The sequence below is a fragment of the Carassius carassius genome, chromosome 42 (assembly GCF_963082965.1).
Source record: "Carassius carassius chromosome 42, fCarCar2.1, whole genome shotgun sequence".
In the NCBI taxonomy this organism is placed as follows: domain Eukaryota; kingdom Metazoa; phylum Chordata; class Actinopteri; order Cypriniformes; family Cyprinidae; genus Carassius; species Carassius carassius.
Window position 1 is genome coordinate 13,878,835 of NC_081796.1, and position 26,439 is coordinate 13,905,273.

A 26,439-nucleotide genomic window follows, 5' to 3' on the forward strand; every position below is an offset into this window, starting at 1 on the left:
CACGCTCGTGTTTTCCAATCGCGTCCGCATCGCATCGGGTTAAAAACATCTCAACTTTTCAGAGAGCCGCAAGGGCACCGCTGGTCATGTGACAAGAACCAATCAAGCAGCTTCATCCTTTCCCGTAACAACGTTGAAAGCTCAGCCAAGATGAAGGAACAGTTGATCATAGCTGTATATGGATTGCCATTTTTAAATAAATTTAGTAGCAGAGCTACTGCAAGCGATTTTTAGTGCTGCAAATCCATTTATCCTTTGCTCTTCATGGAGAGAGCGCGTCATGGTTGCTTAGCAACGGCAGACGCCTCAGGGGCGCAACTGCTCGAGCGCTTTGGAAACAAGGAGAAAGCGGCGCGCCTAGCGATTTCCACGCGTTTTTAGGCGCGAATTATTGACGACAAAAGCGATGACCCTCGGTACCCCTCAAGCTGAGATGTTGATGTGATGTGTTATCTGATCTAAGTGGGCGTGGTGTGCGTAAGGTAGAGAGGGCATGACTGATGATAGTGTCCTGATCCAGTCATGACAACACGATTCTCAGCCTGCGCTCCAGCTGAGTAATCAAATTTATTTTTAAAAATAATTTATATATTTTATATTCAAACTGAAAACATGATGTGATTAACACTCAAGTCATTCAAGTCATCCTGTCTCAAGTCAAGTCAAGTCCCGAGTCTTTAACTTCCAAGTCCGAGTCAAGTCTCAAGTATTTTATTTTTTGTCAAGTCAAGTCACAAGTCCTAAAAATAGCGACTCGAGTCGACTCGAGTCCAAGTCACCAAGTCACAAGTCCCCATGTCTGCTGCAAGCGCATCGCGGGTCATGTGACAAGAACTAACCAATCAGCTTCATCCTTTCCCGTAACAACGTTAAAAGCTCAGTCAAGATGAAAGGAACAGCTGATCATAGTTGTATATGGATTTCCATTTTGAAATAAATTTAGTAGCAGAGCTACTGCAAGCGATTTTTGAGCTGCAAATCCATTTATCCTTTGCTGAAATTTCCGCGTCTTCAAGGAGAGAGCACGTCATGGTTGCTTATCAAAGGCAGACGCCTCAGGGGCGCTTTGGAAAGAAGGAGAAAGCGGTGCGCCTAGCGTTTTCCACGCATTTTTAGGCACGATATGTGAACGGCCCCTAAGACTTTTATTTGTGCAGATTCTCCAGTACAATGTTGTTTGCAAATGTTTAGTCGTAAAAGCTGATAACATTGCTTTTTAACAGTTAATATTTAAAGCTTTACAAACATGTTCTGTGATCAGTTTGTCGTTTACCAGTTCAAAATTCAGTCGTGCAGCCTAATTATGACTGAATGAGAGAGGTAAATGTTTAAAGATATTTGAAATGCACTTTTTTTCTAAGTATTCACTGCTCTTTTTCACACAGCAGGTTTTTTGTGTGTGACTGTCCAATTTTTTTTTCTGGACAACCTTCTGATGGATTTTACTTTAAATTGTGAGTTCCATTCAGGTTTCATGCCACTGGCACTTTATTCGAAGGATTGTTTACAATTTCACAGCATAAGCTATAAAGCTGTTTCCCAGTAAATAATAAAATACAATGCACTGCAATTTTATTCTGTTTTATCCTTATTCTTCGTGAAAATATGTTCTGAAAGATTCCTTAATAAGCTTCGTTCGGGATGTTAAACTACTTTAGGAGCTCTAAGGACTGCCATGGTGAAAACATTATTTTAAATCTCCTTGTGAAATTTGCTAGAGTATGGGTCAGTGTTCTGATTGCAGAAGAGTTCGACAAAGGATTACTAACACAATAAAACAACTCCAGGTATATTTTTGATTAGGATATGACAGTGCAAAATGGTTAAAATCTCTTAAAAATCTATGCTGAAGGATAAAGACCATTTATTAATAATTTACTTGGGGAAAAAATGGAAAAAACTAAAATATAAGTACATAAACCGATTAATCGTAAAAATAATCGACAGATTAATCGATTATCAAAATAATCGTTAGTTGCAGCCCTAGTCTTCAGTGTAGACTACAGGAGCACTGAGCAGCATAGAGCACCCTCTCGCGGCTGGAGAAAGTAATGTTTTCTCTTGGTTCATTTCTCTCGGTTCATGTCAAATTAATTTAGATAAATAAGTCACACCTGACTATAAGTCGCAGGACCAGCCAAACTATGAAAATAAGTGTGACTTATAGTCCGGAAAATACGGTAATCCTTTAATTTTTTTTGTATACATTTGATTATTATTTTATTTTTGAATAGTTTAAGTATAAATATGTATGAGATGTCCTTTTCTAAGGTGGGACACTTATTTTGACAGGGCTTTTAGTCCCCAGAGCTACAGTATATGGATAATGAAAGCATGCAGTTCTTCAGATTTAAAGTCTGTCAGTTAATTAAGCACCCCCCCAAAAGGCATGAGATTTGTTTACTGTTGTTTACTAGTTAGTAATAAGTGTTTTGTGTAATTCACTAAATGTTGATGATAATGCAATCGAGAGAGAGAGTTTAATGTGAACTTCACATGCTGTGTTTTGTTAAGTGAAGTGTTTTTTGGAGTGAAAAATGACGCAATAAACTTAATAAAACATCAGTAAAGTTTTGGTCATCATTCAGATGAGGTCCGCTACACTTAAAGGTACAGGTTGTAGGACCTGCCACGAGAGGGGGGACTACCAAAAAAATAACAATCGCGTGGTTTGATGACGCTAAGAAGGAGCGTGGAATGATGGGATTTGTTGTCTTCTACCCAACTGCTGAAGGATCAGACGGAAAGATAAATCATGGATTTAATGGATGAGGTAAAGTTTTATAAATGTTGTGTTTGATGTCATAATTTTCAAACGCGAGTTCAACAATTTGCGCAAGTAGATTACAAACAAATTCAATGCAAAGACACGATCAGACTATGGATCAGACGCATCCTCGCGCTGGTCTAGTGACGCGATGGCCTGCGTTTGGCATGTATGCCCCATAATAATTATCTTGTTGATCGTTATAATAGCATACGTTTTCTGTAAAGATATGAATCAAACAACTCACCTGTCGAGTAAAACACAAGTGAGATCGGCATCTCTTTCTAGTTGAAGTTTGTCGCAAAGCTCTCTCCAACTAGAAAATGCAACACCGATATTAATCCTCGCTCTTTCTCTCCTCTTGTCCCAAACTCTTCTTGGTTTCTTTTGGTTGGCCTGTACGCTTACGTTTACGGGAGCTGTCCTTGTCGACAGAACCAGCGACAGACAGTAAACAGTAATTATGTTCCATAAATAAGTAACACAATCCACCATAAAACGTGCAAGAAGTAGTAAATAAGGAACTGCTTGAAGCAAGCTAGTGGTTTGCTGGACGCTATATATATATATATATATATATATATATATATATATATATATATATATATATATATATATATATGTATAGCCGATATACCGATGGTTGTGAGTTGAGGAAAAATTGGCCAATAAATATCGGCGTCCAATACATAATATATATATTATGTATAATATATATATTTAATATTTATTTATTTATAATACAAATCTAGATTATTTTTGTTAAGTACACTACAGTTCAATATCTTGGGATCCTTATGACTTTTTCAATAAATATTTTTGATTAGGAAACATTAACTTGATTAAAGGTCACAGAAAATATTTTTATAATGTAACAAAAGGTTTCTATTTCATAAAAATGCTGTTTTTTTAACCTTTTATTCCTCAAAGAATCCTGAAAATAATGTATCATGGTTTCCACAAAAAATACAATTTGTTTCCAAATTGATGATAAGAAGAAATGTATATTGTTCAGCAAATCAGAATATCAGGATGATTTCTGAAGAATCTCGTGACACTGAAGACTGGAGTAATAATGCTGAAAATTTAGCTTTGTATTAATTGAAAAAAAAAATACATTTTAAAATATATTAAAGCAAAAAGCAGATATTTTACAAAATTATATAAAATAGGTGAGCATGAGAGATATCTTTTAAAAACACAAGAAAATCTTACCATCCATAAACATTTGAACAGTCATGTATGTGATAACTGATATTAAAGGGTTATTTCAGCCAAAAATGAATATAGCCCATAAATTCCTCACCCTGAAGTCATCCTAGGTAGAGCTGAAGATCTTTGCCCGAAGAAGATCTTCGGTCGGGTTCGGGCTTAATTTATATCATCTTACGCGGGCTCGGGTCGGGCTTGGGCTTGCGCTCTGGTTTGCGAGGTAAACGAGCGATCATGTGATGTGTTTCGATTAGCGCGAGAAAGATGTGAAAATGAATGCTGAGTAGGTGTAACGGAGGCTTTCCTCTGGCGATTACGTTTTGGTTGAACCAGCAACTAAAGCAAAGTCTGAGGTGTGGAAAAGTTTTGACCATGTTTATAATGAGAATATTGAGTGAATAATGACGCACCATCAGTGAGTGCAGGAACGCGCTGAAGTCATCTACAGTGGATTCCATCATTTTTCTCCACAAAACATGTCATCTTAGCCTAATCTCTGTGAGTAATGGTTTTTCAAATGATAACTAAATATTAATTGAGTCTTAAATGCATAATGTGGACAGAGTATTTACGATAATGTTGGCATTATTCTTTTATTAAATATTATCTGCTAGTGCGAAGCAAATCCGGCGGAGCCTTTATCTTAATTTCGTTATTGCCAAATACCCATCTTAATTTAAAATTTATCTTAATTTAATTTGTTAAAAATGACTCGTTTTTATTGGTGCATTGGTCTATTTATAGGCTAAATGAGCCTAAGTCTAGAATGCTGAGATGTTACGATGTCACAGAGGACTTATTTTATTTCTTTATTCCAACTTCCAAGTGGTCTAGTCTACGTTAGTTATGAATAAATTATGTTAAAACATGTATAAATGACTCATTATTGACAAAAGTCAAAAGAGTTGTGTGCGTGCGCACATTTAAATAATGTCAGGCTGTAAACGGGTTCGGGCTTTAAAAAGCTGTCAATCAAAATGTACTTGTCGGGCTCGCGCCGAAACCTGTCGGGCTTGGGTCCTGTCGGGCCTAACTTTTAAGGCCTGATTACAGCTCTAATCCTAGGTGTATATTACTTTCTTCTTTCAGACGAATCCAATCTGAGTTATATTAAAAATTGTCTTTAATCTTTCAAGCTGTTTAATGCCACTTAGAAGGTGTATCAGTCCAAAAGAAGTTAAATAAAAAGCACCCCTCCATAAAAAAAAAAGAAAATTGTCTCACACAGCTCTGGGGGGTGAACAAAGCGAATCGATGCATTTTTGTAAGAAAAATATCCATATTCAAAACATAATAATCACTTTAATGTAGCTTGTGCTCACTGTTGTAGATGGAAGCTGCTTAATACTTTAATACTTGTTTTCAAGTATTAAATTGGTCATATGATGTGATTTCATGTTTTCCTTTGTCTTTGGAGTGTTAATAGCTGTTCGTGCCAACATAAGATCCATGAAGTTGCAAAGATTAAAGTCTAAAACCCAAAGAGATATTCTTTATAAAAGTGAACACTCAGCGCCTTTCTAAAATGCCCCATTCAAACCTGCCCCCACATATCTAGTCACTTTGTGGGAAGAGTTGCACAAACCCACCCAAATGTATGCACAAAGAAAGAATGCGTAACTTTAATTCTCGCTGTAGTATTGTGTCGTAGAGATGCTGTGTGTTTCGTTGCGAAAGCTAAACTACTTTATTTGGCCTTCCAAAAGAAGCAGAACTAGAAATCAGCGCGGGGCCTGTTGCGGGCGCGCCAGTTGTACCCTCCTAAGGATGGCACCTGTGTGGTAATATAGTACCATCGGGCAGGACATACGCTCACCTAAAATTGACAGACCTCAAATAGGGCTAATCATCTGAAATATGTAGGTAGTAGCAACTTTACATGGCAGCTCAATCTAATGTTAGCCTAGAAAAAAGTGCGCTGTTCTCAGTGTCTGTGCGGAGGGTGGAAGCTGAACAGCATGTTGGGCTACTGCAGGACAGATGGAGGCTACGGTGCGATCATTTGCTCTTAAAGTCATTTTTTGTCATACAGATAAGAGTAATGCATCTTTTGTATCTGTAAAGATTCTATGTTTATTCGTGTGTACTCAGAATAACAACAAAATGTTGTGCTTTTGTAAAATAATTGAAGCAAATAGGATGTGCTTTCTACCGTCTCAGACGCTGTGAACTTGAGCGCGTCACTTCTAAACTCCTTCCCTTATTACAGACATGAAAAATATATTTATGGAGATCTACAGGATCTAAACTTTTAAATTAACAAATTCAAACAGAAAACAAATATTCTCAGATTATGTAGTCCTTATGAAACATGCATACAGGCGCATACTGTGGAGATGACGAGTCAGTGTGGCAGACTCCATCTCTTAAACCGAAAACAGAAAGCACTAGTGTATCAATAAATAATTAAAACTTTAATACAGTGTACTTTCTGTTTTTCCCTAACACATTCATATAATATTTGCCGGTGCGCTGTGGTCAGCCTTTTTTGAGTGTGCTTGAGCGCTTATTAGCCTATGTAGGCAATTAAAGGCTCATTATTATGATTTATATGATTTAGTAATAAAAGTGCAACTAATAATTGACTATTGCTTAAAATGGACAACTACTAGTTGACCAGAAAAATCTTTAGTTGAGGGCAGCATGAATAATAGTAAGAAATATCAGCCGAACCTATTATCTTTCTATTTAATTATCATTTTTTCATTCATTTCATATCATTTTTTGTTTTTCTTTGCTAAATAACTGGATCGAAGTGTGTGTGTCACTGTGTTTATATCTGTGTGCTTGCATGTGGGTAACAGACAAATGTGGATGAAGTCATTGTTGCATCTGACGATAAACATTTGTGAAGTCTATTGGCACATAGGGCAGATGACATCCAGGCAGTGATGGTCTACTGTATCAACTGCTACTGGCTTATGTATTTCTGTCCAGAGCTGATAAGTTGACTCCATCCTTGCCTTATTTAGTCAGCTTGAGTTCTCTGCTGCTGACACACCAGTGAGCATAAGAGGAGAGAGAGAGAGAGAGAGAGAGAGAGACAGAGAGGAAGAGAGAGAGCACAGTGCTGTAGGTTGACTGAACAATTAAACGCTCCTCTACTCCCTCCTTTTTATGGTTAATGACTAATATCAAATGGAGCCGAGGGTGAAGAGGGTGAGAAAATGTGGGAGGAAAACCGATTTTTTTTTTTTTTTTACCTCGCTCATTCTCTCATTCAAAATCACTAGCATAACCAGAGGCAAAGCTGTCATTATAAATCAGGAAGCAAGGGCTTGTACATAATTCTGCCACATTAAGAAACTTATATGAATTACTATGTTCGTGCCACCCAACGTTTTTGAGAGTTAATAAATATTAATGCGCCCTCACATTTTTCAAATCATTGCTAGGGTCATATTTTATGTCAAAACCGAAAGCAAAACACTAAATGTTTTTATTCTTCTTAAAGAAAATGAAACAGTTTTTAGCATCTTTATGATTAAAAAAACAAACAAAACAACTTCATTTTCAAGAATTTCTGCCCTAATTCTCCTAAATGAAAATGTTAAAGTATTTATTCATAATGTGTCACATGTTGAACTACCTTATTATATGTAATATGAAATAAATATAATATGAATATGAAGCTAATGAAATAAATATGACCTGGGCATTACAGCAATACAATCTGCTAGCATTACCATTAGCCTCTGATAAATTTGTAGATCGAATAGTAGGTCTAAACTAAGTTAAAGCTCACTCTTGTCATTGATTTTCTTTGCTAACACCTGAAGTGAACTTGTTATATTCTGTAGTTGTCCTGACACTGAATCTGTCATGTTTCCTTTCACAGTGAGGCCAAGTACCCTAGTTAACCTTTCACACTACCTCCTAAAACAGCAGATTCTGTTGACCGCAGCAAAAGTCCTGCCCCTGCCCCCGACCTGTGGGATTATATTTACGGCCCTTTGAAGGGAATATACTCTAGGGTGGAGTGAAGATAGTGAGGAGTATTACTATATCAATCTTTTAATGCACTGCTAGCCATCTAATACTCTTACTCAGCTGTAACGAAATGCAAGTAATGCATAGTAAGAATGGCTTTACTTTAATTTCATAGCACTGGTAATGACCCTGGAGTGTAAGTCTTGTAACCATGACCCACTGCTCGCTGAGGGAGAGGTAACCACAGAAGACAGACCACTCCTGAGAGGGACAAATGCCAGATACTCGGCTAATGGTGCCCAGCATGTGGTATGTGGCTTACTCCATGTTAAAATAAATAAAGAAACTGTAAATAGCCTGAAAGAGTCACTCAAACCAACTGTATAACCTGTATGACCCCTTTGAACACTAGCAGAAAAGTGCAGCCTATATTCTGCGTCATGTTATTTATTTATTGATTGGCTGATCACTAACATGAGGTCAGAACATCAGGGTCATCAGACATATGAGGCAGACGTGCACATATACACATACCAACAATCATTCACTTCTATTGGTGGCCATAAAATAATATATCAACCGGGGCCTGGTAGGGTTAAAGGTCACAAACAGGTTCAGTCCCAAGTTTGAGAGACACAGGAACTAAGAATCCATGCTCTGTTACTTTATACTGATCACCTAGTTTCTATGTTGTCTTCCATTCGGACTGAAAATGTAGAAATTATTTGCAGAACCATTCAAAAATTTGTGGTCTGTAAGATTTTTAATGTTATTGGAAAAGAAGTATCTTATGCATTGCTCACAAAGGTTTCATTTATTTGAAATAGGCTAGTAAAAATTGTAATATTGTGAAATGATATATTATTACAATTTAAAATACACATTTTCTATTTAAATATATTAAAACGTAATTTATTCCTGTGATGCAAAGCTGAATTTTCAGCATCATTACTCTGGTCTTCAGTGTCACATGATCCTTCAGAAATCATTCTAATATGCTGATTTGGTGATCAAGAAACATTTCTTATTATTACCAACGTCGAAAATAGGGTTTTAATCAGGATTTATTTGTTTTAGAATATTTCAGCATTTATTTGAAATAGAATTATATTCACTTTTGATCAATTTAGGTGTCCTTGTTCAATAAAAGTTTTTTTTTTTTTTTTTTTTTATCTATTATACATGAAAACTCATTCATTTCACTGTATCTGATCACCTGAGCTGGACATACTCTGCAATACTGCAGTATTTTTCAAATATTTAGAATATCACAAACATTTAATTTACTTAAGCAAAACCCCATACTATTTTGGCTTGCTACACTGCAAGATTTACCCCCCTTTTTAAAAACATAAACCAGTTAAAAACAAGTTGAAGAAAAATCTGCCAGTGCATTGACAAAATACACTAACATTCAAGATACAATCAACTGTATGAAAAGTCTTCACATCATATTCAGTGTTGCTTCTAAGCAAAAGCTATTTTGACTTTTAATTCTACTATGTAATTGAAAAATATGTTTTCCAAAATTCTAATTAAAGCCCATTAAGAAGTTGCAAGCCCAATAATAAGTGAACTTGGTCTTGCTTATCCAGTGGGTTCAACATTAGAGTGGGAACACATAAGGACAGCCAGCTTTCACTATATTAAAATCCTTCATTGACTCACTAATTGAAAGTTTCTGCAAGTAACATCTCCAGTCCACTGATTATATTCATACAGCGTGTGTGTGTGTTTATATTCACACATAATTTGGTCTATTGAAGACTGAAGAAGATTTAAGACGTTTGGCAAAGTATCTGTTTGGTTGGTCAACGGAAGGAACATGAGCATATGAGTTTCCCAAGACCTGTTAAGGATGTTATGAATTTGTGTGCCTTGAATAAATGGTTTACAGAACACATCCATTAAAGTGTCTGTCAAGTATGGCTCTTGGCAAGGGAACAAACATCAAAATAGTGTACAGTACATGAGATGCATGACCCCATGACTGCTCCTTGTGCAGCTGAGCTATGGCCAAATAATAGACACCAATCCTCAAAAAGGTTGCTTGCACAACCTTTTGGAACTCTATTTGAGGAAGACAACTTAAAATATGACATATGGTTAATAAATGACATCTAAATAAATGCCCCATACGCCATACTGAATCATGCAGACATCACAGCTTAACAGTACAAGCAGTAACAATCTCTGGAATGTTACAGAAGCCTTGATGTGGCTGGTGCACTTGATCACAGCAGTTTCAAGTCAACCTCTCATGACTGATATTACTAAATTGTGATGATTCTACAGTTGTGAGTCATATATTCTTGTTATGTCTGTCATCATTTACTCACCTTCATTTCGTTCCAACACACATTTGACTTTTTTTTTTACATGGATTACAAAAGGAGAAGAATGAACTGGCCATATGATCCATGCTGTTAGACTCCACACTATTAAAGTATCATGAAAGCAGTCATGACTGCATTAAGTACAAACAAAATCTTTTAAAACCAAATGATAGCAGACCAAAATGTGACCAAAAATCTTTCTGTATTGAATGTATTTATATATTTATATCAATATGGAAGAGCAACTGAGATATAAAAGCTACAGTGGAGCAGTGTTAATTTAATATGATGAGTATTTAATAATATTTCGAAATAGCTTTTATTTTTGTTTTTTAGTTTAAGTTTTAGTCAGTTATGTGCTTAAGTGATTTTTTTCTTCATTATTTAATTAGCTTTTATTTATTTTTATTTTATTTTAGTCAGCCGCAAAGGCAAGTTTTTTTTTACTGAATATTTGTGAGTATAATACGGTACATACTGTACAAGTTTTATTTAATCAACAAACATTTTTTGTATAATTTTAGTTTTAGGCAAACACTGCATTTACAGGGGAAGATTTGAAATTTGGCTTCAGAAGACTTGGTATGTTTTTTATGTTTTTATGTTCCACTGAAGAAGAAAATCAAATGAGTTCAATCAAGTGATTATTTTTTGGCTTTCCAAAAGAATTTACAGCAAAGAAGGTGCCCTACCTTGACACTGCTATTTCCACTTTAGTCCTGGCGATAGCTGACGCCCTCCGAGCCCCCTCCACAGCCCTGTCCACTTTTTCTTTCGTTTTATGGTTTTTAAGAGGAATAAGCTGCTTCCTTATCCCACGCACCAACACATTATTTTTATACTTCCCCTCCTCTTTGGTTCCATCTGGGAATATTGTGCATCCGTATCCATGCCTCTTGTTGTTCATCCATTCCCCTTCGTACTTCAGCCCATTGGATCGCTCACTGACTCCAAACCCATTGCGTTTGTCATTCTTCCACTCGCCCATATAGGACTCTGTGGTGGTGGCGTCCACATGGTCCTCCATGGGGGTGTACTCATCAGGCACCTCTCCGTCTCCATAGCTGATGGTGGAGTTGGCGTCGCTGGAGCTGATGCGACTCATGGTGGCGTCGCTACGCGCCGTGCTCCGTTTGCTAGAGATGGACGTTTTGGAGTCAGATTTACGTAGCTGGCGGAGACTGCCGAAGAGGGACCCGCGGCGGAACAGGCCCTTCTTCTTCCCGGTGACGACTTCGGTGTCGCTGTGAAAATTCAGCACGAAACCACCACGGCTTCCAACTGGTGTATCGGGTACCGCATCCTGCAGAACAGCGCCATTGCTTTGCACACTTCTTAGGGAGGCCAGGGAGGTGCGAAGCGGAGAACGGATGATGGTGGCCATTCCATAAGGCACGCTCTGACGCACACCATAGCCATGCCTCATGCCCCCCATCCACTGGCCTTGATACGTGCCTTAAGAAACAGAAAGGAACATTAAACTCATGTAAATCAAGTAAGCAAACAGCGGTGAGAAACTGATGAACATAGGATAATTAAATTCTCTCGCCCCTTCAGTGATGCATGACAAATGTGTTTTAGGTTCACAGTGTTCATCAGAATCAGCCTAATCTAAAATCACTGACACAAATGACACAGACCCTGAAACTAATTTGGAAACTAATGTAGGCTCCAAAATGTAAAATATAAGGTAAATGTTGGATGTCACATTGCAATGCCATAAGGCATAGATTAAACTGTGGTAAACGTTTAATTAACAACCTTGGACAAATTATATCATGTGTAAATTATTATATATTGTTTATTTATGTACAAAAAAAATACAAATACAAATATTCATTCTCATGCCACCAGCAATTCTTCAGTGTACTTTGAAAAGATTGGGATTTATTTACACCCAATGGCAATGACCTGTGGCCTTTTTTTATGACATTCTATTAGGTTAAAGATTCTCAAAATTGAATTCTTATGGAATTGAATCCTAGTATTCAGTGGGAAGAACTTTACACATACATTGTTCAGTGCAGTCTGATTCCCGAACAAGTGATTCTCATGAGCTTGTTCTTATTAGTGAACCAAAAACATGCAGTGAGACTGGTGTGTGTACAGTTCTTGAGGTGAATTACTCTCATGATCGGGTTATTTTTTAAAGAATATATAATAAACATATCCATAAACTACCTATACACATTTCCTATTACAGTATTTTTTGTTCTCAATGTTTTGATATATATATATATATATATATATATATATTACACATGTAACATCCAGTCTATCACATGATCATTTAGAAATCATTCTAATATTCTGATTTATTATGAGTGTTGGAAACAGTTCTGCTGTCTAATATATTTGATAAATAAAAGGTTAAAAAGAACTGCATTTATTCAAAATAAAAAAAAATTCTAATAATATATATTCTAATAATATATTCTCTTTACTATCACTTTTTATCAATTTAACACATCCTTGCTGAATAAAAGTATTGATTTTATTTAAAAAAAGAAAGAAAAAAATGACTGACCCCAAATTACTGACCAGTTGTGTATATTGTTATTACAAAATATTTATATTTTAAAAACATAGCTTTTTTTTTTCTTTCTTTTTTTAACTTTCTATTCATCAAAGTATCCTAAAAAAGTATCACATGTTCTAAAAAAATATTAAAAACAGAACTGTTTCCAACTTTGATAATGAATCATCATATTAGAATAATTTCTGAATAAAAATTCAGCTTTGCATCACAGAAATAAATGATGATTTAAAGTATAATAAATGTAAAAACAATTATTTTAAATTGTAATAATATATCACAATATTACATTTATACTGTATTTTTGATCAAATAAATGCAGCCTTGATGAGCAGAAGAAACTTCTTTCAAAAACATTAAAAATAGTAATGTTTCCAAACTTTTGGTCTGTACTGTATATATATATATATATATATATATACTATATATATATATATATATATATATAGACATACAGAGCAGAAGAGAGATTTATTTTTATTGTATTTTATTCAATACGTATCACTTTATTTTAATCCTATTTTTGTTGTCATTATAATAATGTAAATTCAATTTTCTTGTCATTATTTGTGTGTATACTGCTTGGCATGTAGCTATGTACACAATCATACCATCAAAGTAGGCTATTTTAAATGGAATTTAAAAAAACTAAAACCCATGCGACTAGTTTATGTCACAGGTCCAGAAAGTTCTCAGAGATGTATTTATAAGCATACAAATTTTCAGACGAATGACACGTTTGATCCGATTCTTTTTAGCGTATCAAAAACATTCAGTCCTTTCAAAGTGTGTCCGACTCCCGAAGGAATGACTCGAATGAGTCGGCTCTTATTAGTGAATCAAAAACGATTGTGAATCAGTCGGAGCGGTTACTGAATTTAATCTGACTCGCTGAACCGTAAATCATTACTTTCGTCATGTCCGAATCGAAACGAAGCAACAGCTGTTACAGTGTTGTTGTACTTAAGGCTTAAATCAGCGTCGTAACTGACTGGTTGTTCATATGAAGCGTTGTAGTCAAATATATGAGTTTTGCTGTATGTATGAATTGATTCATGAAATACCAAACACGTTACCATATTTTGGTATGTTTAGGCTTGCAATTATAATATATGTAAACACAGAATAAAATGTAGCCTATTCCTGATTTGTTAAACCTGGCTGTAATAATGATCATTTGATAGGCTAAATCACATAATTTCTTATTTCAAACATTTCTTCCTCAAAAACAATAAAATAATTTAAGGAATCGACAACAGGAATCAAACTGCTTACGATTCTCATCCCTAAACATACAAATGACATTTGCAGTGGCACTCACCACCATCCCCATAGGTTTCGACTCCATAGCCGTCCTGTAGTCCATTGCTCCACGTCCCGTCGTATCTAGCAGGTGTATTGGTGCTCTGTCGAACTCCATAGCGACCCTTGAACCCGTGACTCCACTCCCCACGATAAACCCATTTTCCCTTGGTCTCAACACCCAGCCCGTGGCGTTTGCCCTGCGACCAGTAGCCCTGGTACGTATTCCCGCTGGGCCAGGTGTACACCCCGACTATCTCAAAACCGTGCGACCAGGACCCGGCGTACTCGCCTTGACCCTTGGGTCCCGTGCAGATGCCGTGTCCGTGGGCTTTCCCTTCCTCCCATCCGCCACAGAAAGTGCCTCCATCGTCGAAGTCGAACCGTCCGCCCGTCATTCAGAATGGGATGAAAATATAAACAGTCGTAACGTTGCCGTGCGCTTCTTCTTGTCTTTCTCTTTCATTAAACCTTCTTTTCTAAGCCGAGTTCAGCCGCGACGGTTAAACAGGGCAGAATTAATCGCAATGGAGATGTTGTTGTTTGGTATTTCTGCTTGGGTTGTGAGAGTATGAATGAGCAGGCAGGTTTAGTGCATCATTACCGAAGTCGCACCCGCTGGAACCGCCGCTACGTTTCGCCGACTCCCTCCGCTCGCAGGCGCTGCGCTGCGCAGAGCAGACACAAGCAGACCGCGGCGCGGCGCGGCACAGAACGACGCTGACAACCGTCGCGCGTCATCGCCACAGCCCCGCCTTCTTTACCCTCACCGAGGGCGCAAGTTCACAGGTTACTCTAATTCTCTCTTCCTTTACAGAAGGATTTTGGTTGTCTTTTTTTTTTTTTTTTAATTAAGCATGGAAAATGCTAAACAAATTGTGTATTAATAACCAAATTAAAAGAAGTGTCCTACAAAATACTAAGATTTATCCAGCTCAACATGTTTTGGAAAGATCTAAACTTAATTTTATATAGGATAGTTGGGAATTTGGTGGACTAGTCAAAGAACAATTTCACATTTGTTTTATCATTGTTTTTATATTTGATCATTCTGGAAGGATCTGGAAACCCATTAAAAGGAAACATGGCTGTTTGATAGAAATGCGTGTTTGTATTTTTACACAAACCTTTCAGAACAAACTAAAAACAAAAACTGCTGAAAACTTTTTTAAAATTATTATTATTATTATTAATTTATTGGCAGCTATGTTGTTAATGATGTGGCTGTGTTAAATCCTCTTGTTCGTGTGGCATTGAAGGCTTTGGCAGGTTGTTGAAAAGGATGCAGACGTGATAAAAGGATACAGGTAACGTTATTGCATGGATTGTTGAAATTTCCCAACTCTCCGACGATTTGCCTGCCATTCAATTTTAAAACTAGTGACATCAGGCTATGTTCTTCTACAGAGAGACTCCATGGGCCACTTGGGGGCCTCAGCATTCTTCCAAGGGGTCTAAAAGATAATTTAGATTTCTTTATAATAAATGACAACAATCTAACGTTTAATTAAAACGCAACAAACTGCTATGAGGTACAACATGACATTGTATTTGTTAATTTAATGTTGTTCTAATTTTAATGTGTCCCATTAAATAAATGTTTCTAATCACAAAACTAATTGTGAGTAGTTATATTAACAGCTTTGGATATTTTCTTGGACAACAGGGGGCTTTAAGACCATAACATAATAAAATATAGAAATATTATAAATATATAAATAAAATTATAATTTAGGCTACGTGTATTTAACATGTCGATAGTTAATAAAATACTATAGTATTTATGAAATTAGGCAAAAAAAGGTATTTTTAAATAATCTAAATTTTCAACAGAAAAAAACAAAAACAAATCTCAACCTGTTACACCAGTTTGTAATCAACGGCGTAATGTAATTTGATAGAGAAGAAAGACTACAGAGACATCTGTTGGCTCATTTAATAAGTGCGCTTCTGATTTCTAATATTAAAAAAACAGTTGTTTTTATATCAGCCTATTATTAAAATAATAATTAGATTTTTTTCTTTATTGAAATAGAAAAAAAAATCTAAACATACATATTTAATTTGTATTTATATTACATTTCGTGATTATCAATGTGGATGTGTGTCCTTGGTACCACCACTGGAGGCTGCGCTGTACAACACACTGGCTGTGTATCAAAACCTAGTGCGCTGACTACCTAGACAGCATTTGTGGAAATCATATACGTGTGTAACTACCAGTTTCAAGGCGCAGTGATATCCACGGGCACGCGTCCGTCATTTCAATAAACACTGCAAGCGCGTTTGATGCGCAAGAATGCTGCACGCGCGTAACATACACTGAAGGCGTCGAAGGCGACTAGATTTGAGAGACAGTCAGCCACTGACTGATAAAATGGCGGAGGAAAACATCGGTGAATCTCAGGATGAGAAGGAAATCCTTATTAAGAAGGATGCACTGTCACAGGACAGCGGTGAGGTTGACGAGAGAACAAAAAACAAAGAGTCTAAACTGATTTTGTATCACTGGACTCAGTCATTCAGCTCCCAGAAGGTAAGAGATCCCTTAATTCAACATTTCTGGTGTAGGCAGGCCAAGAGCATCAGGGTGGATGCAGCATCTGATCTTTTGTTTTGATTGTGATATTTACATATACGATATTTTGATTATTCCTTTTCATATGGGAGTCTCAATGAAACAATTGCTGATTGACAGCATGCATGTTAATTATTCATAAATTATGCATTATTAATGATGCGTAATTATGCAAGCGTGCAGGCTGTGTTGAATTTCTCTAATCATAACACAGATGCCTTAATTACAACGGTATAATAAAATTGTAAAACATAGCATGGCCTGCTGTTGTTTTCTTAAACGATATGAGAGTACGAGTGCAAAATAACTGCTGTCTCAGTCTTTCTTTGGTATAATGTTCTAATGAAACACCCAAACAAAGGAATGTTGTGTTTCTGTCATAGGTGAGACTGGCAATAGCTGAGAAAGGTCTTCAGTGTGATGAGAATGATGTGAGTCTGCCTCTGAGTGAACACAATGAGCCCTGGTTTATGCGCCTGAACCCCACCGGAGAGGTTCCTGTGCTGGTTCACAATGACAATGTCATCTGTGACCCTACACAAATCATGGACTATTTGGAGCAGAACTTCTGTGATGGTAAACACTTAGGATTTGGGTTTAATGTCATGTGTAAAACAGTATATTTACACTACAGGATGCATGAACTGCAGTGTAAAATGCTATAGATACAAGAGTACTGAAGGGCATATAATGTTGATGAACCCTCTAATGCATGGCATTCACCACATTTCTTTCAAATCCTTTTAATCTTTCACGGTGTGATGTCACATACAATAATAATAATAATAATAATAATAATATATTTAAAGTTTCCCTTTAACTGTATATGTCATTGTGTTTATTTATTTAGTTAGTTCAACATGGCTTACCAAGTATCTCTAGACTACCAGTCAAAAGTTTGAAATAATTAAGATTTTTGTAATGTTAGTGAAAATGTCTCACCAAGGCTGTATTTATTTGATCAAAATACAGTAAACAGTAATATTATAAAATATTATTATAATGTAAAATAAAATTTAATTTATTCCTCTGATGTCAGAATTTTCAACAGTCATTACTCCAGTCTTCAATGTCACGTGATCTTTTAGAAATCATTTTAATATGCTGATTTGCTGCAATAATACTTTTATTCAGCAAGGATGCATCAAATGGATCAAAAAGTCTTTGAAAAAAAAAAATCACAGTATCATGTTTTAAACATATGAAGCAGCAAAAACTGATAATAATAAGAACCATTATTAATAGCTGAGCGCCAAAAATAATTAATATTATTGCACAGCAAAACAGCATATGAGAATGATTTTTGGAGGACCATGTGACACAAAAGACTGGCATATTGGCTGCTAAAAATCAAATTTTACAGTCACATAAATAAATTCCATTTTTAAATACATAAAAATAAGAAACAGTTCTCTTAAATAACATGATATTATTGTTTTTTTCTGTATTTTTGGTCTAATAAATGCAGCATTGAGGGTATAAGAGGCTTCTATCAAAAATATTAAACAATTATGCATCAGACGGTTCAATAAATGCATGACTAAACAAATTAACTCCTGCACCTGAATACACATTTAATAAATGCATTTACAGCACTCCATTTTCATGATGTCTGTATTAGATTTCAGCTGATTTCCAATGTGTTAATAGCTGTAATTATTTGATACTGCAGGCTTATGTTTTTTTTTTTTTTTTTTTTGCTGTCTTCAGTGCATTTGTTATCTTCTTTTCATTTTGTTGCATTTGTTACCATTGTTACCATTTTACGTTATGCATGTCTGTGCAGAAATTTGGATAGCTTGAGAGGCACAGAAGGGTGAGTCAAAATAAGATATTTGCCCTGGAGAGCAGCACATGTATATTGCAGCTACATTTTTGGGTTATAATGCATATTGTATATGTGCTTTGTTCCCTTCTTTGAATCAGAGCATACCCCAAAGCTGATTCCAGAAGAGGGAAGCACGTATTATCATCGAGTTCAGCATTACAGAGAACTGCTGGACTCACTGCAGATGGATGCATACACTCATGGCTGCATCCTCCACCCAGAGATCACCGTAGATTCCCAAATCCCAGCTTACGCCACCACCCACATTCGCAGTAAGAAGGGGACTGAGCAAAATAACTTAAAATGAGCCTTACATTTATTGTGAATACCATGAATTAAAGGAATAGCGTTAAATAACTCGAAACAAAATTTAAAATGTACTCACCCTGAAGCCATCTAAGATGTTTTTTTTTTCATTAGAACAGATTTGAAGCAAATTAGCATTACATCACTTGCTCACCAATGGATCCATAGCAGTGAGTGGGTGCCGTCAGAATGAAAGTCCAAACAGCTGATAAAAACCCACAAGTAATCCACATGACTCCATTCCATCAATTAACATCTTGTGAAGTAAAAAAAGCGGCGTGTTTACAAGAAACAAATCATTCAGGCATTTTAACTCTAAAATATTCCTTCTGGCCTAAATGCCAGTCCATAATCCATAATATCACTTCCTCCAGTGACTTCCAAAGTCTCCTTTAGTCCTCTCAGAACAAAATCTACAGACATATTTGTTTACAAATGTTTTGGACTGTTTATGCTTGTAAACTGTGATTGATTTTTGTATATTTCTCTCCCAATTCAAAAGGGAAAGCTTTTTTCATTGGAGAAAGCAATATAATGGATAGAGGATTCGCATATTAAAAACGTTTTGATGTATTGTGGATATAATTATGGATAAAAATATGCAGCTTTTCACCACATAGGAGGCTAATTGATGGATTGGAGTCTTGTGGATTATTGTGATGTTTTTATCAACTGTTTAGACAGCACCCATTCACTGCAGAGGATCCATTGGTGAGCAAGTGATGCAGCTGTTCTGAAGAAGAAACAAACTCTTCCTGTTTGGCCTAAAGGCAGGGTTGTCTAAACTCAGTCTTGGAGGGCTAAACTCTGCAGGACAGTGGCCCTCCTAGAGCAGAATTGGACACCCCTGGCCTGAGGGTGAGTAAATTATGAGAATAATAATTTTGGGTGAACTATTCCTTTAACAGCGTCTTATTTCTGTCTTATAGCACAGATTTTAAACACGGAATCTGAGCTTAAGAAACTAGCAGCAGAGAATCCCGATCTTAAAGATGCTTATATTGCAAAACAGAGGCGTCTGAAAGTAAGTAAACATTCATGCAGTGTTCAGTTTCAGCTATTTGTATTATTACCCTTCTGGGCATCTGCTCTTTGTAGCACATTACCTAAGGCCACAGTTGATCTCACTGAATACCGGTATGTGCACTTCATTTAGATTACAGGCTTGTTTACAATACCAAGAAAGTGATTGCTAAATGTCACAAAACATTATTTGTTTGAATCTCTCTAGAGTAAATTGTTTGACCATTATAACATGAAATACCTGAAGAAACTCCTGGATGAACTGGAGAATGTTCTAGATCAGGTTGAGACCGAGCTGCAGAGGAGGATTGAGGAGACACCAGGTGGGAGAATTTTTCAGTAGCCCCTTACTGCTGAACAAAGGTCCAGAGGATGTGGTTGGATCCACATCTAGGGGTGGAGATGGGTGGGTGTTGGGATCAGGTGGGTTAAGATGGGTAGGTTTAGGTATATGTAAGGTGGGAGGAGTTGGATCTGGAACCATCCATGCCCCCTGGATCTTGTGTTCTGCAGTGAGGACCATCACAAATTTTTGTTAAACAGTAAATTGTGTGTATATATATATATATATATATATATATGTATATACTGTGTAATATATATATTTAAAGTAGTGCTGTCAACGTTAACGCGTTAACGCATGCGATTAATTTTTGTCTGGTTTAACGTGTCAAAATATTTAAGGCAATTAACGCAGCATCCGTATCTGTTTTTATTTTCTGCCATCCGTTGGCTAGCTTTACATTATATGATCACGCTCTTATTCATTTAAATGCTTTTAAACATTTCAAGCGCGGCAAGACAAAAGAGAATGCGCTGTCTGTGAATGCCCTTATGTGACACACACACACACACACACACACACACACACACACACACAATGCATAGACAGGGCTCCAGAATCCAGTTCTCTTAAGTGCTTGAACTAACAATAAACATCCCAAAGTGCCAGTTTTGTCGATTATCCTCATAGGAGCGATCTTAAATGATTTATATAAAGTCTAAAATGAACAAAAAGAGTTGTGAGAGAATGAGGCGAGATCCATAGACAGTATATAAACGGTGAGATCCGCGTGTCTGTCTGCTCTTAAAGGGACAGCAGCCAATAAAGCTTCCTGTCAGTAAAGTTAAAGAACAAAGGGAACAGAGAAAATGACTCGCTGCTCTTGACTAAATAACTTTTGTAGCTTTAATAAGGATTAACTATTTAATTTATAGTTTATGCAGTGCAGACTGCATATAACTTTGATAACTTTATTAAATTTCTGTATATTTCCTAACTGTTAAGACAGGAAGGGCAGGAGTAAACATGACATTTATTATGGGTTTATGTTAGCATTGTTTTAAGTTTACTTAAATTAAAAACTTTTATATTTTTGAAGCCTAATAATAAATGTAAAAAAATAGAAAAAAATCAGTAGCTGTATTAATATCAGTAATACTGGCCTTCATTCATAAAAAGATGCCATTTAAACAAGTATTTAAAATATACTGTCTTTATGTTGTTTCTACATTAATTTGATTAACTGTGAAATTATTACATTAAAAAATATATTAAAAACGTACAAAAACATTTCTTTTTTTATTGCGATTAATTGCGATTAATCACAGAAAAAATGTGTGATTAATCTAGTTAAAGTTTTTAATCGATTGACAGCACTAATTTAAAGCAACTACATATTTTACAATTTACAAAACCTAAATACTAAGACAACTTTCTAGAAACTACATAAACAGCCATGACAGACCAACAGAACTTAAATAACTAGTGTAGTGTATATGTAAAGAGTTCATCTTTTTACATTTGTTGATTGTCACCATTGAAGCTTACAGTATGTTCAACTATTTAAAAGTATATCCTGGATGTCCTTAACCACTATCAAAAAATAAATTAATTTATTGTTACTAAATGAAAATTTACGGAGCAAGAAATCATTAGTTGTGTTGACGCACGTATTGGCTGAATGAGGCATATCGCATTTAAGGAACGAACAAATTGAAATTGCCAAAAAAAAAGTAGGTCACTTAGTTCAATTAATAAAACAATATTTGAGAGAACCTTAAAACTAGCTTTGGATTTTTAACATTTATCTACATTTTATTTTTTATGGTGCATTGTACAAGTGTTTTCAAGTGTTTTCAAGTAAAATGTGTTAGATGTTGGAACATAACTGGTTTTATACAAAATAAAATTTTGGAATCTTTTCATCTTTCCAGAAGAGGGCAGTCAGCAGGCTTGGCTCTGTGGCGACTTCTTTAGCATTGCTGATGTCTCTCTCGCTGTCACTCTTCACCGCCTCAAGTTCTTGGGTTTGTCCCGTCGGTACTGGGGAAATGGGACCCGGGTCAACCTGGAGACGTATTATGAGCGTGTCCTGAACCGCCCGACTTTCCGCAGAGTGCTTGGACATGTCAATAACATCCTAATATCTGCTGTGCTGCCCACAGCATTCAGGGTGGCAAAGAAAAAGGCTCCAGCCTTTGTTGGTGCCTCTTTATTGATTGGCTTGATAGGGGGCGCCACTTACCTGGCTTTCAGTTATTTTAAAAGGAGACTTCTCGTGTCTTGAGACAGCTGTTAGGACTGTCTCAACATAAGGTCATAAGGTATGTTTATTATCACATTTGGCTCATATACACTGTAACAGTTTTATGATTGTTGCACAAGAAGCACTTTTTTTCCATAATAAGAAGCAAAGCAGTTTGAGAAACCGACACAGTGCATCTTTTCATTGATAAGGTCATTAAACCAACCTAAATGTCTTCAGTTCATGCTCTAGGTCCTTTATGACCAGTCTGTCTTGTGCTAAAATGTCTGTATTAATGTTTGATCACAATTGCAGTAGAATCAATTACAGAAACAAAACTCTGATTTCATTAAATCAATTTTGTATAATCCAACGTAAGTTCATGAACACAACAATGTTCATGTAGGATGAGAATTTGTCTGTTCTACATTAGTATGTATCAGTTCAGACACTCAATAAGTCAAAGGATATACAACACTACTGTATAAGCATCAGTTATTTCTCCACATAAAAGTTAAATATAATAAAGCATATTTCTCAGTGATGCAAGTAATTACATAGTTGTGTGTGTGTGTTTTCATATCTTTTAGAAAACTGGTATCAATCTCAGACAGGTTTGTTAAGAAGTTTGCCAGGTCTTCTTGGGTAAATGGAAAACCTACTTGAGGTTATTTCACTTTAATAAGTCACAGTTCACATGCAATATGGGAAGGAAAAAATATTTTACAAACAACTGAGTAGAGATTATCAGACTGTCAAAAGATTTGTGTCTATGAAGCCATCACGCCAAATTTGATTTAAAGTCATGTTTCATTTTTACCTAAAACCTAGACTGATGTTGATTTCCCAAAAGCACCGTGAGCCCAAGTAGATCATAGACCCATTGCAACTAATGGTCTCAAGGATCAGCTTAGCTTTGTTACGATCGGAGACCCAGGGAAACACAGGAGCTGAGAGATCCAATCGCAGTATGGGTTTTAATGGGTAATCCAAAGAGAAATCAACAAGCAGGGGTCAAAACCATAAATCCATCCAACAAATAACAAACAGGGAAGGAACAGGAACGGGAACAGGAACTCGGAAGACGAGGAACCCGGAAGGCGAGGAAACTGGGTGACGGAAAGAAAAGGACTCCATGCAGACAAACAGAAAAGGACTGGTTAATATAGGGAGGATAATGACTAACAAGTGAAGACACCTGCATGCAATTAACAGGAGTGCAATTACTGTGATGAAGGGACAAGGCTTTGTGGGAATTGTAGTGCCTACGGTGAGGTGCCTATGGGGAAGTGAGACCACTAGTGGAGACTCAGGGAAACAGACCAGACAGTGTGACATTACCCCCTCCTCCACAGAGCAGCTACCAGATGCTCCACCCGAACCCAAGAAGAGACCAAGGAACACAGAGACCAGGAGGGAGGTGGAGCGGCGGAGGACCAGGGGGAGGGACGGAGGGCCAGGTAAAATGGGGAAACAGAGACAAGAAGTGCAGAAAACAAAAAAACAAGGAGCCCAGGAGGGAGGTGGACCAGCGGAGGATCAGGGGGAGGGACGGAGGGCCATGTCCATAGAGGGAAACAGAGAGAAAAACAAAAACAAGGAACCCAGGATGGAGGTGGACTGGCGGAGGATCAGCGGGAGGGACGGAGGGCCAGGTCCATAGAGGGAACAGAGAGAAAAACAAAAACAAGGAGCCCAGGAGGGAGGTGGACCGGCGGAGGATCAGGGGGAGGGACGGAGGGCCAGGTCCATAGATGGAAACAGAGAGAAGAGGAGCAAAAAACAAAACAACAACAAAACACAAGTCCAGGAAGGACATAACGTTCAGTGTCCCAGGGCCGAACCGACAGGGCAGGAATCCAGAGAGGAGCAAGGTGGAATTGGAGCCCTGCGGTCGAGACAGAAGCCCCCCAGGGCGGCGCAGAAGACCACCCCATCTGTGCGGTCGAGACAGAAGACCACCACCTCCGTCCGGTCAAGACAGAAGCCCACCCGGGCAGCGCAGAAGACCACCCCATCCATGCGGTCGAGACAGGAGCCCACCCGGGCGGTGCAGAAGACCACCACAGTGGAATCGAATTAACAGGAGAGCAATTCTGGTTAGGCTCAATTCTGGTATTGAGACAGGTGTGGCTGGGGTATTCCATGGAGACCGATGTCGTAAATAGAATACAAACTCCCAGAAATAAGCATCCAACTGCTCCATTTCATTTCGAGGAACTGGGTCATCCAGTCCGGTGTTGAAAGTGTCCTTTAGGGCCGCATCATTATATCCCATACCCTCAGCTAGGGTCCAGAACATTTGTGCCATAGCACCCACCTCAATCCCCTCTTGGCGGAGGGTGGTCAATTTGACTTGGCGTGCCCTTCGTCCCACCATACTGGCTGGGGAACGGGTATGAAGTCCTACACCGCTGGATCTCGACATTGATGGAGTCTGTGACGAGTGGGGCGGGGCCGAGGGACGTGGGAACGAGGAGTGAGGCCGGTGGAGTGATTGGAGATGAGCTACACCTGCGACCCACCACCGGTCTCGGTGACGGAAAGAAAGGACTCCATGCAGACAAACAGAAAAGGACTGGTTAATATAGGGAGGATAATGACTAACAAGTGAAGACACCAGAGTGCAATTAACAGGAGTGCAATTACTGTGATGAAGGGACAAGGCTTTGTGGGAATTGTAGTGCCTACGGTGAGGTGCGTATGGGGAAGTGAGACCACTAGTGGAGACTCAGGGAAACAGACCAGACAGCGTGACAAGCTTACAGAGCTTTTGAGAAACGCAGCCTGTCTTGTTTATGAATTGGACATCGGTATCGTGTCTCAGAGCGGAAGATAATTTCCTCAGTTCAAAATAACAAGGAACATCATGATTTTAAGAAATGTAGTGGAGTAAAAAGTACAATACAATGTGGTAAAGTAAAAGTTTCTTGAAATTAAAATACTCAGATAAAAAATTTAGATACTTGAAAATTACACTTAGGTACAGTATTTTGCTACTGTCCACCACTGATCCTAATACCAAGTGTTTTCTTGGGGTGAATTGGCAACCTTGTCCATATTTTTCATGTGGTCAACTTGCACAATGTGTAGAGTGCGCTCTTAGTCTTTTGCTAGACAGCCCACCCCAGAGCTTCCATGCTTCTGTGCATTAAATGGACAGCCTTGCCCTAAATGTGCAGGAAGTCACAGGTTTCTTGGATGCAGACTTTGAAAGACTGCATTATGGGAATAGAGCTTGTCAGTCCCATTTAGAGTGTTGCACCAGGGCTAGGAACCAATCTGATATAAAGGCAAAATTTGTTTTTTTCAAACGTTAATTGTCTCTCATTTCCCAATCACTCCACCGGCCCCGCCCCACTCGTCACAATCACCATGGATTTTTTGCGAGCGCCAACCTCCCGCTCTCTCTCGTGAGGCCAATAAGGAAGTGATTAAAACTGCAATTCATTGACTGGACGCTTGAGGCTGGCTGCAAAAGGGAGTCAGTTCCACAAGTGCTGCCTGCATCCGAAAACTTAGACAGGTGACTTGCTGCCTCGCTGTCGTATCAGGCAATGACTTTGCAGGCGGCGTTTTTTTACATGAAGGCACCTCACGAAATATCTCATTTCTGTATAACAGACTGCACTATGGACAAATAGGTGGTCTGTCCCGCCCAGAGTTCTGCACCAGAACTAGGAACCCAATCCAAAATGAATACCAATTTGCCAAAGATTTTTTTTTCTTTTTTTTTTTGATCAATTATAATAAAAAATTTATCTGTGCATTAATTTTGCCATAAAAAAATGTATCTGCTATTATGATATAAGATATTATTATCTTAATTGTATTTTTAAACAAACAACCAAATGTATTAATTTCTTTAGTTAGTTAATACAATAATTTCACATTTGTATTTCTTATCAAACTGGTTGGATTTTCTTTCCCAAAAAATATTAAGTTGTTTTTGCCACATAGGCTGTGCCCTGTGTCCCACTCACAAAGGTGTGCAATGCATAGAGTTGCGCTTTTGGTCCATTGCTCGCTGTCCCACCCAGAAGGCTACGGTGAATAACTTTGAGTTAAAGGAAATTGTAAATTTTTAAGGAGA

General features: G+C 37.4%; 2 protein-coding genes across 2 annotated transcripts in view; one reads left to right on the forward strand and one right to left on the reverse strand.

Annotated features, from left to right (window-relative positions):
• The window catches only part of LOC132123795 (junctophilin-1-like), a 47,370-nt gene extending 32,576 nt beyond the window's left edge, over window positions 1-14,794 (reverse strand). The window contains exons 1-2 of the mRNA XM_059534442.1: window positions 14,103-14,794; window positions 10,938-11,700 (exon numbers count right to left, since the gene is read on the reverse strand). Of these exons, the coding sequence (XP_059390425.1) occupies window positions 10,938-11,700; window positions 14,103-14,481 (1,142 nt within the window). The 5' untranslated portion in view covers window positions 14,482-14,794. The remainder of the gene's footprint in view (window positions 1-10,937; window positions 11,701-14,102) is intronic.
• Window positions 14,795-16,223: 1,429 nt separating this feature from the next.
• On the forward strand, window positions 16,224-22,684 carry gdap1 (ganglioside induced differentiation associated protein 1). The gene is made up of 6 exons (XM_059535096.1): window positions 16,224-16,619; window positions 17,045-17,237; window positions 18,588-18,761; window positions 19,725-19,819; window positions 20,027-20,141; window positions 22,036-22,684. The coding sequence occupies exons 1-6, from the start codon at window positions 16,461-16,463 to the stop codon at window positions 22,386-22,388; spliced, it is 1,089 nt and encodes a 362-aa protein (XP_059391079.1). The 5' UTR covers window positions 16,224-16,460; the 3' UTR covers window positions 22,389-22,684.
• The last annotated feature ends 3,755 nt before the right edge of the window (window positions 22,685-26,439 follow it).